Here is a 16,237-nt window from a genome sequence, read left to right on the forward strand (position 1 = left end):
CAGAAGGTTGTTGATTGGGACGTAAATGGAGAAAAGTGCTTCGTTGGTAGAAACTCAAAGGTAGTCATAAATCAACTCAAACATGGCAAACAATTGAGGGTAACCATGAAAAAACTAAACCAAGACACCCTTTAAACAAGGAACAATAAAAGGTGGAAAAGGAGACACTTTCTTAACATTTGAATCATAACCTGATTACCTGAAGGAGAAACAGCTGTGAATGGTTGAAATGCAACTCTGGAAGATTGTGACTGAAGGAAACAAAACCTAAACAAAGCAAAAAATAAAAAGTTAAATAATCAAACAAGAAACCTAAACTGAAAAAGCACATACATGAAGAACCAAGAAAAAAAGTGTCCAAATAGTTAATTGTAGTTTTCCAGGACTATATATATTTAGTCTTGAGAGTTTTAAATATATTTTTTCTAATGTATTCAGACCTGTTTCTATCCGTCCATTTTCAGAACCCACTGAATCCCTTTCAGGGTCATAGGGTTGCTGGGGCCTGATATTGGGTTAAGGGAGGTTACTGGCAACCCCGGAGAGGTCGCCAGTCTTTTCTGGCTTCTAATTTCTTTCTTTTTTTTTCCCCCGTAATATCTGTAGATCAAGATTATTAATTTGCATTAGAAAATGTTAAAACACATAAAACACAGAACTTTGTTAGTTATTTTTTAATGAATTAATGATTCTTTTGATTTGTTTTGGCAATTCTTTGTCCGCCAAAAAAGAAGAGATTAAAAGTCCTCTATTTTTAAGTCAGTTATGGTTGCCCTCCTCTGTCTTTAAAACATATTTGCTGAATATCTGATGAACCGTATTTGTAAAGGCAATGTGTTATTAAAGGATTAAATTCAATTGGAATGTTGATTGTTCAATATTAAGTAATTTTTTTGACCTTGCACTGCATTACAACGAAGTGCATGAATGTAGCGATTTGCATTCAAAAAGAACAAAAACAATGAAACAGGCTAAAAGATGATACACATTCAAAGCATTCATCAGAAACCATCCATCAGCTTCACCATCCATTCATCTGTTTGTCTGAATACAGATGGTGGGGCAGGATCGATAAGAAAAGCCAAGCTTTCCCCTTCATGATCAATTTTATCTAGCTCCTTCTTGAGAATGAAGATGGTCTCAAATGAGCTGAGAGTTGCACTGTCATCGGACAGGAAGGCATGCGGGAGCCACACTGACCGCATCAGCTGGCTTTTCTTAATGCAGCACTCCTCTTCCTCCTCCTCCTCTCCTGCATAATCAAGTCATCTCCAAGACAAGTGCAAGCCATCCTCTATAAAGTTAATTTTGGTCAAGCGTAGCTAGAAGTGACTAATGACTGCAGCTGTTGCATAGACCTATCTGTTGACCCCACCCTCTATTCCTCCTTTATGTCAACAGAAACTCTTCCATTCATAGAAAGTCAACGTTAGCTCAGATATGGTGTTGCACCTGTTTTTTTTTTCTTTAACCACAAACCATGGTCTTAGACAATCAAAGAAAAAGATTTTAGGAAAAACGATACTGGATTCTACTAGTTTGCTATTAAAAAAAATAAAATAAAATAAAAAAAATAAATTTATACTGTATTCATCCCTCAATGGGGAAATTCTTCTCCGCATTTGACCCATCCCCTGGGGGAGCGGTGAGCTGCAGCTGAACCGCGCTCGGGAAAAAAATACACCTTATATTTTATCAGGACTGCAAAAAGGAGGTTCTAGACGCTGAGCTTTTTATTCTGCACCATATGAAATAAACCATAGATCCATATGAATAAACTGCATATTTGCTATTATAAAATTTCAACACCCCTATCCACCAAACGTGAATAAATTCATACTATTACTGAAATCCATTTCCATTAAATTTAGATAAAACGGATGCAAATGTTTGCATTTTAAATCCAGTGTTTATATTCACATTATTATTGGGGACTGCAGCTTTAGTGACATCATACTCTGGAGAATTTGACAAATTAAGTAATATAAAATATTCTATTTATCGTGACAATTTGTTCAAGTAAACCTTTTGCTGAAATATTTTCACAGTTTGTCCACAAATCTTAAGTTTGACTTGTGTGATTAAATCGCAGTTTTGCGATTCTGCGGCGCAGGAAGAAGATTGCTAGGACACACATTGCTGAGACTAACACTGTCAACAATGATTTGTGCCTTGTTTGTGTTCATATCTTTGCTAAAATATAGCTATTAGTTCTTATTCGGCCATATTTGTCAAAACTGGATGACTTTGAATGTTTGATGGCTCACTCTTGTTTTTCAAAGAGAAAATGGACTTTTATTTTAAAGAATGTCAGAAAGTAAGATCCTGAAATACACATTACATTGCTCTGACAGCATCAACTTTATTATCTACGTTTGCACTTTTCCAATGTTAAAATTAGTTATGTCTTGTCATTTATAAACCTTCCTAATTTGCCAGAAGGCACTTGGAAAAAGATGTTTCTTCTGCATTCAAATTGTGTTCTGTATTCCAAGTAATACAGAAAGGAAACAACCTTCCACTTCTTTTCAGTCGTGCTGTTGGAAGTACTTGGAAGTACAGTAGTTTGTTCTGTTTGATCATTTTTTTAGTTTAAAAAAAAATGATCTTGAATTTGCACTCATTTTAAAGGCTTGTTTTAAATAATACCAATAAGAAAAGGTGCTGAAAAAACTTTTTTTGGTGCGTTATGTAGCGAGTAAGCATTAAGGCGGATGATTAAATTTCACTAAAGCTCCATTGATCCAATGAAATAGCTGAATAATTTTAAAAATCACAATAAAAAAGAAATCACAAATGTTTGCACTTTATATGACTTAGCTATTTGTGTATGACGCAAAATAACATTTTAAATTCATGAAAAGATCAATTGTTCTTACAATTGTTGACCCAACACGTAAAAAAGTTGTTTTCATTTCAAAAGGATCTCTTTTAATATTTATGTTTATAAATAATTAGGCATATTTACCCGTGAGCATATTTTTCTACCTCTTCTGCATAACTGACCAGAGGTGAGACAGGTTCCGAAGGCTCCCGCTGAGATCCATGCATTAACGCCCAGAGCAGCTGTCAGATGCTGTTGTGTGTTTGTAAGTCAGTGTGTAATAGCATGTGACACTCATTAGACCTCAGTCAGGCCTCCTGCACATCTGCCTAAAAAAGACATAACACAGCAGGATCAGGGGAATCAAGTGCTGCACGCTCCACAAACACACAGAGAGAGTGTCTGGATGATGGCTACCAGAGGCATACAGTCTGACCTGAACAGGAGACACACCTGATAACTGTGCTTGTCACTTTTACCCAACACAATCAGACAAAGCTAGAACAGCACAATCAGACTTTCTTTCAGGAACACACATCCACAGCATACAGAATACAGGGGCTTTCACTAAAGCGTGAACCGGCCCACATGAGAATGTTCTCAAATGCTGCATGAACATAGATGTCGTCCCATGTGTGTTTTTGTTGACACCTACGCAAAGCATCCACTCAGCCCTGAAGGAATGCATGACCCTACATTGACATTACAGCAGAGCAGGCTGTCCATGTATGTAGATGCTGTAAATGTTCACAACTCCCAGTTGTATGACATTGTGCAGCTGAGAACAAAATACACAGAAATTGGATTATTCAATCTATCATCAGTCGGAAACAGAAAAAAAAAATCTTATGTGAATACAGGGGCTGGAAGTTCAAAGATTTCTTGGTGCATATTTGGGGATCAAGAGTCTTACTAAAGTGCAGTGGGGAGAACTTATAAGACTTGCAGTGCTTGCTTTTCTCCAATATAGGACAAAGACACAAAAAGAAAAAATTCCCCAAACAAAAAAAGCATTTCATAATTATGTACAGTGTTTAAAGTCTGGTTTTATGGCCATGATGGTCAACTGACACAGATGTTAGTCGGTTAAAAATGTGTGATACTAAAAACGGTTCAAATGAAGGAACATCAGATGTGTTTTATAAGCCACAACCTGTAAGTAAGAAGAGTTTATCTTTCTTATTTGTTGTAAGTTGTATTTTAATTGAAAATGTACAAAGATATTTAAAAAGGTCTAGAAATTGGGGGTTGTGATTCATTAAACTCAATAAATTGATAATGTATTTAAGGCAGAACATAATAAAATGAAACAATGAACGCACTACAATTAAAAGTTTTGTCCTTTTTATTTTCACCCCAAACAATTGAAACATCTTCAAATTTGTTTTTTCATCCCCACTTAAAAAAAAGGCTTTGATTCTTTCAACATATTTTAAACTGCTGTATGTTTAGTGATTTATGAATGTTTTCATTGGGTGCTATGTTTTGGGATAGCCATTAATCTCTTTGTATTGGCAAAATCAGCAACAAGTGAGATGTTAAATTAAGCTTTGGACTGAGAATACATGACTAAAACACTGTTTTTTTTGTTTTGTTTTTACTACAACAGCTGAAAAGTACATCTGTGGCTTTTCTCTCTTGGTGAAATAAAACATCCGTTATCCCAGTTATTCTGAAAGTTATCCTCGTAAAATTATAATGTAAATTATATAATATCAAATGTAGTTGCCCAAGGGAGTGTTAGGTTTAACTATGTATATTCATTCCCTCGATAGATTGTAAGTCTGATAGTTTATGTAGCTTTAACATTTTTAAAACATTGACCTTTAATAATGACATATCCATTAATGTAAAGTTTGAAACTCCAAAGTACACTGCCAAAATGTATTATTTATCTATAGTTAGCTAAGCTGGACAGGAGCTGTCTGAATTATCAAGTCTGAGACAAATGTGTGTTGACCTTAAATGTCAATCATGTTGGGTGTGAAAAACAACACAACTTTTTAAATCATGCATAGGACTAGGTAGATTATTACAATATCTTTTGGATTATGGATGCGTTCTCTTACATTTCTGAGCCTCTAAAGATATTATGAAGACTTATTTATAATCAAGATTAATCTGGGGCAATAAGAAACTGACATTTGACATGATAAGTTGTTAATTTTACTATAAACTGAGTGCTGCCGGAATTCAGAAGATTGATGATTAGTAATCGGGAGAAAGTAAAAACATAACAAGATAATAATATTTCATTTGTATAAGCTGCCTAATTAATTTTTTTTAGACTTGAACATTTAGAGCCATTTTTAGCTTTAACAGGACAATTTATGCGAATCATCAACAGTTTACTTTTAATAATTATAATAACTTATGTACCACCAAAAACACAAAAAAGAGGAAAGCATGCATTGTAGACATTTCCTTTAACTATTAAAAAACATAACTGTAAACCATGAAAATAAAGATTAGTGTTTCAGTGGGAGTTTACATATTGAGGTTATAATGGTAGATGCATGATGATTATAGGGAATGTCAGTGGGGTTTGCTTTTTTCTAATTTGTTGTCAAGGATACATAAAATAAAACAAACAAAAAAAGGAAGTCATAGTAATATGTAAGGCCATTTCTAATAATTTTTCTAACTGTCAACTATAACTTAATGATTATCCTAAGTTATTCTATGTTTAAAAACAAAAACAAGACTTCATATCCATGTGTGAGCTGGCTGGCTAAAATCAGTGTTTTCATCCTCACATAAGCACGTCTGTGATGTGCGGAGGCTTTTATGATGTCTATAGAATTGTGAAAGAACAAATATTGCTCTTTTGTTCTGTCTTTCAATAAACAAACCAATGTGTGGTGAAAGATAAAGGGAGCTAAGGCAGATGGTCTTTTATTTTAGGAAGCATCATTTATAATCTTCTTTGCTGCAAAAATGCTCAGCAGCAGATGAGTTGCAGCAATTGTACAGTACAACCGATTTGGGAAAGAGAAACCACAGGAAAGGGTGAAATCGTCAGGCTTGAATATGTGGAAATAGAAAGAGGTGTATCTGAAAAATCAGAGACTTAGGTGGGGCATCAGCACATTTGCCTCAAGGGTTTTGATCTCTCCTCTCACTAAACAGAAAGGAGTCCATGGGCAACAGATACCCCTTCAATTATTCAGGAGGTTAGCATGAAAAATAAATGCCTGCTTCCTGCAGAAGTGTGATGATGCTGGGGCTCATCAGTCGTCCGGAATACGAAGCACCCACTCAGAAACTGGGCTGGGCAAGCGTTTCCTCTTAGTAGTAATGGTGGACCTCTGTCTTTAACTCAGTATTGGCTGAGAAGACAGCAGCATCAATGCAGAAACATTTGACCTCACAATTAAAGCACATTGTTGATAAGTAGGAGCTCCAAAGTAGTTGAAATGATTATTGTTGCTGGAATTTACTTGGAAGCAATGTTAACATGCTTTTATGGATTTAAATCTGTAATCTTTTTCAAGGTCAAAACACTAAATTTTTTAATACTGTGTACAGTAAAACAGAGGTTTACAATCTGGGGAATTTTGTTTTGGTTTTTGGCAATATTAAAATAAATGATAGAGAAATTGAGAAAATACATACGTCCAAAACACTGACTATATGAGAACTGGACTGAGTGAGTGTGATGTCACCCATTGAAAATGGCGTGCTTTCGGCTCCAACGTAGTCAATTGATTTTTTTGCAATACAGACGCCGCCATGTTGGAGCCAGATGTCAGTAAACATCGATTGGTCCAAGTCATCGTTTCTATGGTTAAAAGTCCACAACCCTGCTATTTGAAAGCAGGCTTGTGAGAATCTGTCAAACTTGAGGTCTCAGATTGGTTAGTTTACAAAATTATGTCATAAAAAAACATTAGGATTAGCAAAAATGTGTTAGATAGATAGATAGATGACTTTATTAATCCCGCAATGGGGAAATTTCATTTATCTGTGGCAGCAACACGACATTCAGAAATAATCTATATAATATAACATCAATAAAGGACATCACAAATTACATTTATATTAGATAATTAAAAATATTACTAAAATTATTATCGAAAATTATTATCAAAAATGAGATTCTTATTAAATAAAGAAATAAATATTAAATAAATACAGCTGTAAAAGTGTAAAAAACATGCGGTCTGCAAAACATGTAAACTGTAAAAAAACATTACAAATTTTTTCAAAATACAGAAATAACTAATGAAGTTCACACCAAGAACAAAAACAAACAACTTTTCAGGAACAAAAAACAATTTAAAATTGAAAAACAACAACTACAACAAAAGTAAATGAATCAATGACTAAACAGAAAAACACCCCTGGGACCGTGGAGTGTCACCTTGACACGGTGTTGTACAGTCTGATGGCTGTGGGGAGGAATGACCTGCGGTAGCGCTCCTTCTTACACTGAGGGTGCAACAGTCTTGTGCTGAAGGAGCTGGTCAGCGCCTCTACAGTTTTGTGCAGGGGGTGGGAGGGGTTATCCATGATGGATGTCAGCTTAGCTAACATCCTCCTGTCCGCCACCTCCTCGATGGACTCAAGTGTGCAGCCCAGGACAGAGCCGGCCCTCCTAACCAGTTTGTTAAGCCTCTTCAAGTCTCTGCCTGCACTGCCCCCCGCCCAGCACACAATTCCATAAAGGACCACTGAGGCCACCACAGTGTCGTAAAAGGTCCTCAGCAGCTGTCTGCACACGCCAAAGGACCTCAGTCTCCTCAGCAGGTGAAGGCGACTCTGGCCCCTCCTGTACAGAGCATCCGTGTTGTTGGACCAGTCAAGTCTGTTGTTCAGGTGAACACCCAGATATTTAAATGTGTCCACGACCTCAATGTCTGAACCCTGGATGTTCACCGGTGACTGTGATGGTGAGGACCTCTTGAAGTCCAGGATCAGCTCCTTTGTCTTGCTGGTGTTAAGCAGCAGGTGGTTAACTTCACACCAGCTAACAAAGTCAGTGATGACCCCCCTGTACTCCTGCTCATCCCCCCCTGATACACAGCCCACAATGGCACTGTCATCTGAGAACTTCTGCAGATGACAGTGGTGGGAGTTGTAGGTGAAGTCTGATGTGTACAGGGTAAACAGGAATGGGGAGAGCACAGTCCCTTGAGGTGCCCCCATGCTGCAGACCACCACATCAGACACACAGTCACGCAGCCTCACAAACTGTGGCCTGTCTGTGAGGTAGTTGATGGTCCAAGCAACCAGATGTTGGTCCACACCTGCAACCTCCAGCTTCCTCCTCAGCAGTGATGGCTGAATTGTGTTGAAAGCACTGGAGAAATCAAAAAACATGACTCTCACAGTGCTCCCAGGGGCCTCCAGGTGAGACAGGGCCCGATGCTGCATGTAGATGATGGCGTCATCCACCCCGATGCCTGGTCGATATGCAAACTGCAGCGGGTCCAGTGCTGAGCTCACCTGAGTGCGGAGATGGCTGAGGATGATCCTCTCCATAGCCTTCATCAGGTGGGAAGTCAAGGCGACAGGTCTGAAGTGGTTGGGTTCCGTAGGACGAGGTACCTTTGGAACCGGAACCAGGCAGGAAGTCCTCCAGAGGACTGGTACCATGTGGTACCATGTGGTACCATGTGGTTAAAAAGGTAGCAAAGCAAGAATAATTATTCTAAAAAATGTAATGGCTAGCTGCCAATTTCTTTGTAAAAATCCATGGGATTTTAGCTTCTTAGAATCAGCAGATCCTTACTATTTGGAACACGAGTGGGAGGAGTCCCTCAGTCCTGTTCTCACAACCAGTTAATGTCTGAGGTACAGCAAATTGGGGAGGCACAAAGAGTACAAGTAGCTGTTGGGAGTCACTCGGGCAAGATTGATGAAATAAAAGTTTTTGGCAAAAGGGGAAATCTATTGGGGATTGGGCTATTGTTCTGCAGGTTGGCTGAAGGGGGACAGTTTCTAAAAGCAGCAGGTCATGGTCTCGATGGACACCTGAAAAAGTGCATGTTCATTGTGGGAGGGGTTGGCTGTCATCCTGGTCTCTGGGCCCTGCAGACACACAGCTTCTGTAGTAATGGGAAGTTGCAGTGGATCACTTTCTCAGCTGAGCAAATGATATGGTGCATCTTGAACTTTGACCCTGGCTGCAGCAAACCACGCTGTGACTGAGGACGTGATCATGAATTTGGCAGTGGCTGTGTAAAAGTGATCTTCAAAGCGAAATGATTCTTCTTTTGCTGCCTCAGTAAACACAGCCTCTGCTGAGTCTTTTCAATAAGGGAGGTGATGAGCGGCTATGGTGCAGAAGTAGAGCGGTCAACCTCTGGTCAGACGATTGACACATGGGCACACAGAGCAAGAACCGGGCTTGCAAAGAGTACCTGAGCAAGATACTGAACCCCATATTGGTCCTGGTGGTTATAGGTGCCAGTGGGCAGCGAAGCCATTAGTGTGTGAATGTGTGCATGTGCATGGGTGAATCTGATTGTGACAGTACAGCACTGTGGGTCTTCTAAGAAGCGTCTATACAAGTTTCCACCATTTACCACGATGTCTATAGTTCTTTCCTGAAGCTAACTGTTATCACCACTGTCTTGAGAGTGTCAAGTTCCAGGTGGTTTAGGCTCCATGCTAACCCATCTGATAAGAGTACCATAAGAGTGGTGTCATCTGCAAACGTCTGCAGACTGGTGACTAGACTTATAGATAATGTAGGGAGATTAAAGGAGAGAGCACCCAATCTTGCAGAGATCTTTCTGCCTGTCAGGAAAGCAATGATCTACTTGCACATAGGGTCGGACTGGAAAACCTATTCTTGGAAAAAGGCTAGAGTAAAGGTATTAAAGCCCATGAACAGTATCCTGGTGTAGGAGTCCAGATGCTGAAAAATAAAGGGAGGGGCTAAGTTAACATCATCCTCAGATCAGTGGACCTGATCTGACATAATTAGATCTAAGCATCTTCAGTTCAGGTACCAGAAATTACAACACATTGCAATAACTATCTTTAAGATCCTTTTAATTTGTTCATTTTTAAAAGTATTGCAGTGAAAATCTTTTGGATTCTGTCAACGTATTCAGAATTTTCAAAATGCAGAATCAGTTACCTGTAAAAAAAAAAAAAAAAAAAATCCCCTTTGTAGTTCTAGAGGTTGATATCTGTGCTAAGCTCATTCTGTTTGAGCTTAGGTTGTAAGATTTGCATGAGAAGAAACTGAGGCCTAAAAATATCAATAAACAAATATTGCTTAGTTGGACAAAAAAAAGATTCAAAATGTGGGAAAGCCAGTGCTGGATCTAGTGATAGAAAACATAGTAGAAATGACCTTCACAAAAAAAATTATTTATGTTTAAAACTGTAAAAAAAACTACTTACTAATGTATTAAAGGTAATGCAAAGAATGAAAACTGTCCATGTGAATAAAAAAAAACAGTTTAACTGGAAAAATGTAAACTTGGATGTCAACAAACAACTTTCACTCATGGCATCTATAGAAATACTTAAAGAAACATAAACACGATTGCAGTGACTAACCAGGTAAAACTCTTACACGGGGAAAAAAGCGTATTTACATCAACTGTTGGTCTGTTGCAGAGTATTATCATTAAACATAAATGCAATAGTTGTCGTTGAGCTCTGTTGTTCTTTGGGAGAAATCAAAATAGACCTTTTCAAAAGTTCTAAGTACAGCTTGACTCCGCTTTTGAATTTTTTTTTAGAATCCTTGAAATCCATTTACAACTACGTAAAGAGAACAACAAAAAATATTTTTATAAAACATTTTAGCATTAAGGTTTTTAAAAAAGGAAAGCTCAAGAACAATTTTGTTGTAGCATCCAATGATATTAATAATTTGAGACAACCGGAGTTTATAGCCATTCGAAACTTAGTCAAATTTGCAGTGATTCATAAAAAATAGAGTCTAATTAATGTTCCTATCAACAATTATAGAGAACACCATTTTAAATGTAGTAAACATTGCACATTTGAAGGGCTACAATGAGTTAGAACTTCCTTTTACTTGAATTTGTACACATAAACTCAAAGATGATTTGGACTTTCATTCTCCGTTTCCAAAAGGTTTCAGCCCCTCCATTTGTCCCATGTGACAGCATTGATGAAGGAGGGTACTTTCAGAATAATGCAGGTTTGTCTCGCAGTCACAAGCTCACTCTCACGATTATGATGGAGCCAAGCCAGATGTTTCTGATGTCATGTCATTTGTTCTTGGTGATTGCTATTTGGCTCTGGTAAATTTATTTCGCCTTTGTCCTTCTACCGTTCCTTTTATTTCTTCTGCCTGGTTAATGTGTGCTTCTCTTCATGTTGCTGTTCTCATTGTGTTCTCGTCTCTTTGACTGGTGAAAGAAGCTTACATTTGATCTAAAATTAGTTCCCATTCTGCTTGTCTCTCTCCCCAGGTGGCGCATCACGTTGGTCGTCCCCTCCATGTGACTGCTGCTGCAAGAACCACAAGGGTGACGGTGAAGGCGAGAGCGGCACCTCCTGCAATGATCTTTCCACCTCCAGCTCTGAGAGCCAGTCAGAGGCTAGCTCCCCCCAGGGAACTGTCATCTGTGGTCCAGTCAGTCGTCAGTCACACCCACACGCCAAGGTCCAGACCCTAGATAGACCACCAAAAAAAGGCCCTGTCACCATGCTTCAGCAGTCTGAACAGCGAAGGAAGAGTGACTTGCTGCGCACTCTTACAGCCAGCTCCCGTGACACCAGCTCCTCCAAGAAAAGGCCTGCAAAAGAGAAGCTAACAGTCGAGGAGGAGCTTGAAAAGTGCATTCAAGACTTCCGCAAGATCAAGATCCCGGAGAGATTTCCTGAAAGGAAGTACATGTGGCAGGCTGATCTACTGAGAAAGTACCGCCTCTGAGCTTGGACAGTGGAGACAGAAAGGAAACAAACTCACGGCCAAGGATCAGTTTGGGTGTTTTTTGTTCGTGACTTCTGCTACAAAATCAAGTTTCTGGAAGACAAACTATGCTTGGAAGCTAAAATTCTTTACAGAAACCAAACAGAACCCTAGAAAAAAGATTGTTGACAATATGTAGTATGTGTGTGAGTATGTAGTTTAGCCCTTGTGTATACCGTTGGTGCGTGCTGTAAACCACAGAATGCATTAGGACATCATTTATTCCATGGGACCAATGCCAGTGGGCTAATTGTTTAACCAATAGATGATCTGTCAAAGGGTACATTTGGTGTTACTGGTGGCTACTGGACTGCACACATTGTAGCATGTCACCATATCACAAAAAAGAACAAAATTATCACACATTTAACATTTTTTTTCCAAAAACATGCTTACCAAGTATGAGAAAGTGTGATAATGTGTCTGTTTCTGCACCCAGTTGGCCTGGAAATCACATATAAATCTACATCTGGACCGGTTATCATTTCAGGGAATCCAACACAGTTATCACCACAAATAACTCCAGAGTTTTCTGCTGCCATGGCACAAACAGCTCAGTTGATTGCTTTACTTTTTAGGTAACATTTGGAGACCACAAAGGCAGAAGGAGAAACGATTTCATCAGCATCTTAATGACTTCCCTTCTTCGGATATTAGTTACTTTGCCAAGGTTTCCCAAGAGGGCATCAGACTGCTGCACAATGCCTTTGATTTTTGCTGTGTTGACTGGATGTTGAGTAATAGCCAGAGTATGAGGCTTAAATGAAAGAAATAGTTCAGCAGTGGGGGAAAAGTATAAGCTATGAAAGGTCAAAACAGATCAGCACAGAGGTCAGTCATGAGAACACAGCTTTATTCACTTATAACTGATCATAAGAATTCTTCTCACAAACAGACACAATATTCAGACAATTAATGCCATGTAACCACAGCATAGAGGGAAAGAGGAAGTCCTCCTGCATTTGGTAACTCTGTCAACACAAATGCTTTCCTCAGCACATTGTCTGTTGACAGGCTAGTCAATATTTATTGATGATGGCTCAGTTGATGGACCTGGGGTATGGCTTTTAACAAGTAAGAATGAAGCACTTGGGTGCTTGAAAAAGACAAGCTGCCCATAGTGTTAGGGAAAATTAGCTTTTATTGATGTTTTTTTTTTTTTACAGTTCTGGTTCTGTGAGAGTCAAAGATGGCAAACAGCATGTTTAAAAGAGCAACTTGCAAGCACAATTTTGTATAGTTTGTAGAATGTTGTTTTGTTAACCAACATGTTGAGAAATATATTACTGACAAATTCATGACAAAATGTGACAGCGCAAAATCAAACAAACATCATAAACAATCCATTATTTTGAAATCATGACGTTTTTCTCCATAATTTTACAATAGGAAACGAAATAAGAAATACAAGGATGTATATATAAAATTTGGAAATATAGAAAAATTCAAAAATGCACCCTTTTTTTTACCACATCTCTCTAAATACTAAAGACTTTATGGTTAAATTCATTGTGCAATATGATCACTATTAAACAAATCTATTTAACATTCACAAAAGGCTTTTAGGTAAATCCAAAAGCAGAGAAAATAATGAGAATCTATCCAGCTAAGAATAAACACAGCATCTGTAGACATAGGATGTAAAAGCTCTTCCATTAAGAAGTAAAGTGGAGCTGAGAGTAATTGCAACTTTGATCAGATACTTATACAGAACAAACTTTAGTTTAAATTGTACATATAAAGAGTTATAACCAGTTATGAGCTGCTTCAGTTTGCTTTTAGTTCAATAAATCTTTTAAAATTGCAGAGGTAGTAGTATTATAAACTAAAATAAGAGCAAATTCTACTAAGAGAAAATACAAGATAAAGAGTCATCAGTTAATGAGTCTATCAGTTTATGAAGAAAATGTGTAAAAAAAGACAATAAATTAGTTGTTATAGTTATTTTTCTATCTAAAGCCCTTTACTTTAATATTAAAGCAAAATCCTTTAAATTTCCCCAAAAATGTATTCGCTATATAGAAGAAGCTCCCATTTACTCACATCCTTTGCCACCCATCTGTCTGCTATATTGTATTTTACTTTAGGTTACAGTAAAATTACCAGAGTAGGTGCTACAACCATTCTCCTCATGTCAATACAAAGGAATATGACTTATTTTTCTACACAACTGGAATATTACATTTTCACCTTAAGCAATTTATCAAATCCGTTAAACTGAAATATGTAATTTTTACACAACATAGCATGTAAATAAACACCATACATCATACCCAAGCGGACCAATGTAATATAGTTTGTGACTTTAAGATGCAAATCCAGCCTTTGCTGCTTCTCTGATCTTGGGTATGCGGGAGTTTTAACATCTACAGAAGACAAGAATGGCCACGTCAGCATTTTTTTTCTGCTTGTCTTAATAACTTGTGACCATGAAATAACAACCTTTCTGCAGATAATCGAATAAAATGATGGCTCGTTTTCTCAGGAAAAGAGGTATTTAAGTCTGGAAAAGAACAAAATTGTTTTTTTTTTTCTAAAGAACAAAATACGTTTTCTCTTTACATATAGAGAAGAAAAAAACAACACTTAATTGGAGATGTGAGCCAAAACACAGGACCACCATTAATTGATCAACCTATCATTATACCTTATCTGTGATCAAACTCAGGCAGAGTCTTTGTCAGTCAAAAACAGCTTTAAGAACGGTCATTTGAGAAGATTGAGAACATTCAGTGATATCCAATAAAAACCTTTTTTCCCCCAGTTTTCTCGAGATTACTCAATATAAGCCATAATTTCATTTTGTAATCTTGACAGAACAGTTGTTAATGGCCCACTCCAATGAAAATCCTGTTGTGGATGTTTTTAACATGTTCTTGTGGTATTTTTTCGGATGATGGAGGACATATGTTAAGAAAATCAGAATTAAAATTGCAGTCTAGTATTTCATTTTTTTAATAATTGTGACTCAGGAGCAGACCCAAAAAATGCAATTTGAAAAAGCTTGTAGGTGTGATGTAGAAACTACAATCAGCCCCGCTCCATTCTAATGCGTTTACTTGTAGACAAAGAGATTCGTGTATCTCTTTGTTTTCCTCGTCTGAGCTGGCATCTGCCTTAAAACTTTACGGCTGGATAGCACCGATATTGCTCACCAATTTTGTTGTTGTGAGGGGCTGTAAGCTAACATAAGAGACCGTAAACAAATGGATGAAGGGAAATGGGGCTCACTCTGCACCAACAGTTCTGCCCATAACTCAGAGGCATATCTCTGATGAACTACTGCCATTTTGCAGAAACCATGTCCTAGAAAACAATACAGGTTTTTTGGTTTTGGCATAAACCACCATTAGTGATCATTAAAAGACCACTGGGAACACATTTGAAATAAATGAAAAGATGATCGGAGTGAGACTTTAACAAACTGAAAAATATTATCAAACATGGCCGTTGTTGTCTTCCATAAACACTATTGGCTCCACAATTTTTTTTTTCTTTTTTCACTGATTATTGTTGGACCAGCCACGAGACATGAAAGAAAACATGCATGTGACAAGTTGGATTTTAACACCTCTGACAAATAATATATGGGCTATTTTGAAATGGGTTATGGATTCAGTGTTGCAAAAGCAGTTTCTGGTCACTTAAAACATGAAATAACCAAATTGAAGGTAGTGAGACACTTGAATGCTATCATGTCTTTTTCAATTCCATCCATCCATCCATCTTCCTCCGCTTATCCGGGACCGGGTCGCGGGGGCAGCAGACTGAGCAGAGATGCCCAGACTTCCCCCACCCCAGCCACTTCCTCCAGCTCCTCTGGGGGGACCCAATTCCATACTAAAAAAATAATTCAGAACAGCAACCAAAGAGGCCTGGCTATATGGCAATAATTGCTTGCATTTACATGCAATGCAATATCTCAATGCCAACTTGATTATGACACCAATAATTTGGCTTCTTTCTGAGTCCTTTCATCAGAGGAAGGTCACACTGAAAGTAATTAAATTAAGATGTCTAAAATACGCCAATTTCATTCTCATTATGAACATGATAACTATTTTTCAAGACATTAACATGCCTGTCCTTTGCAATGCCAACACATGGCTGCAGGAAAACAAAACAGAACTACAACAGGGAGATGGAGACAAAGCACCAAAGTGCTTTGTGTATTGACTGAAATATTAAAGTGTTTGCACGGGGGAGAGCACTGCATTGGTGTGAGCAGTCATAAATGGTACCAAAACAAATTATTATAGAGTCAATAGCAAATATTGGTGTGTATATGTTAAAATTGCAGATGATGGAAAATCATGTGAAACATTTTAAAACTGGATTTTGACATAGTTTGTCTGAAAATTGAACTTAAACCTGAGAAACAAAGCTTTACCATACTATACTTAGAATTGTGCATCACTGATGTAATGCAATGCATGCAGTGCATTTTTTATTTTTTTGTTGGATTATCCAGGAATTGAAATATTTTGCTTTACCCATAAATCAGA

General features: G+C 37.7%; 1 protein-coding gene across 1 annotated transcript in view; it reads left to right on the forward strand.

The window, feature by feature from the left end:
* Nucleotides 1–12,910, forward strand: part of kctd16 (potassium channel tetramerization domain containing 16) — a 95,512-nt gene extending 82,602 nt beyond the window's left edge. Inside the window, exon 2 of the mRNA XM_004076130.4 lies at nt 11,230–12,910. Coding sequence (XP_004076178.2) covers nt 11,230–11,693 — 464 coding nt within the window. The 3' untranslated portion in view covers nt 11,694–12,910. The remainder of the gene's footprint in view (nt 1–11,229) is intronic.
* Nucleotides 12,911–16,237: the final 3,327 nt, after the last annotated feature.

The sequence above is a fragment of the Oryzias latipes genome, chromosome 14 (genome assembly GCF_002234675.1).
Source record: "Oryzias latipes chromosome 14, ASM223467v1".
Taxonomy (NCBI): domain Eukaryota; kingdom Metazoa; phylum Chordata; class Actinopteri; order Beloniformes; family Adrianichthyidae; genus Oryzias; species Oryzias latipes.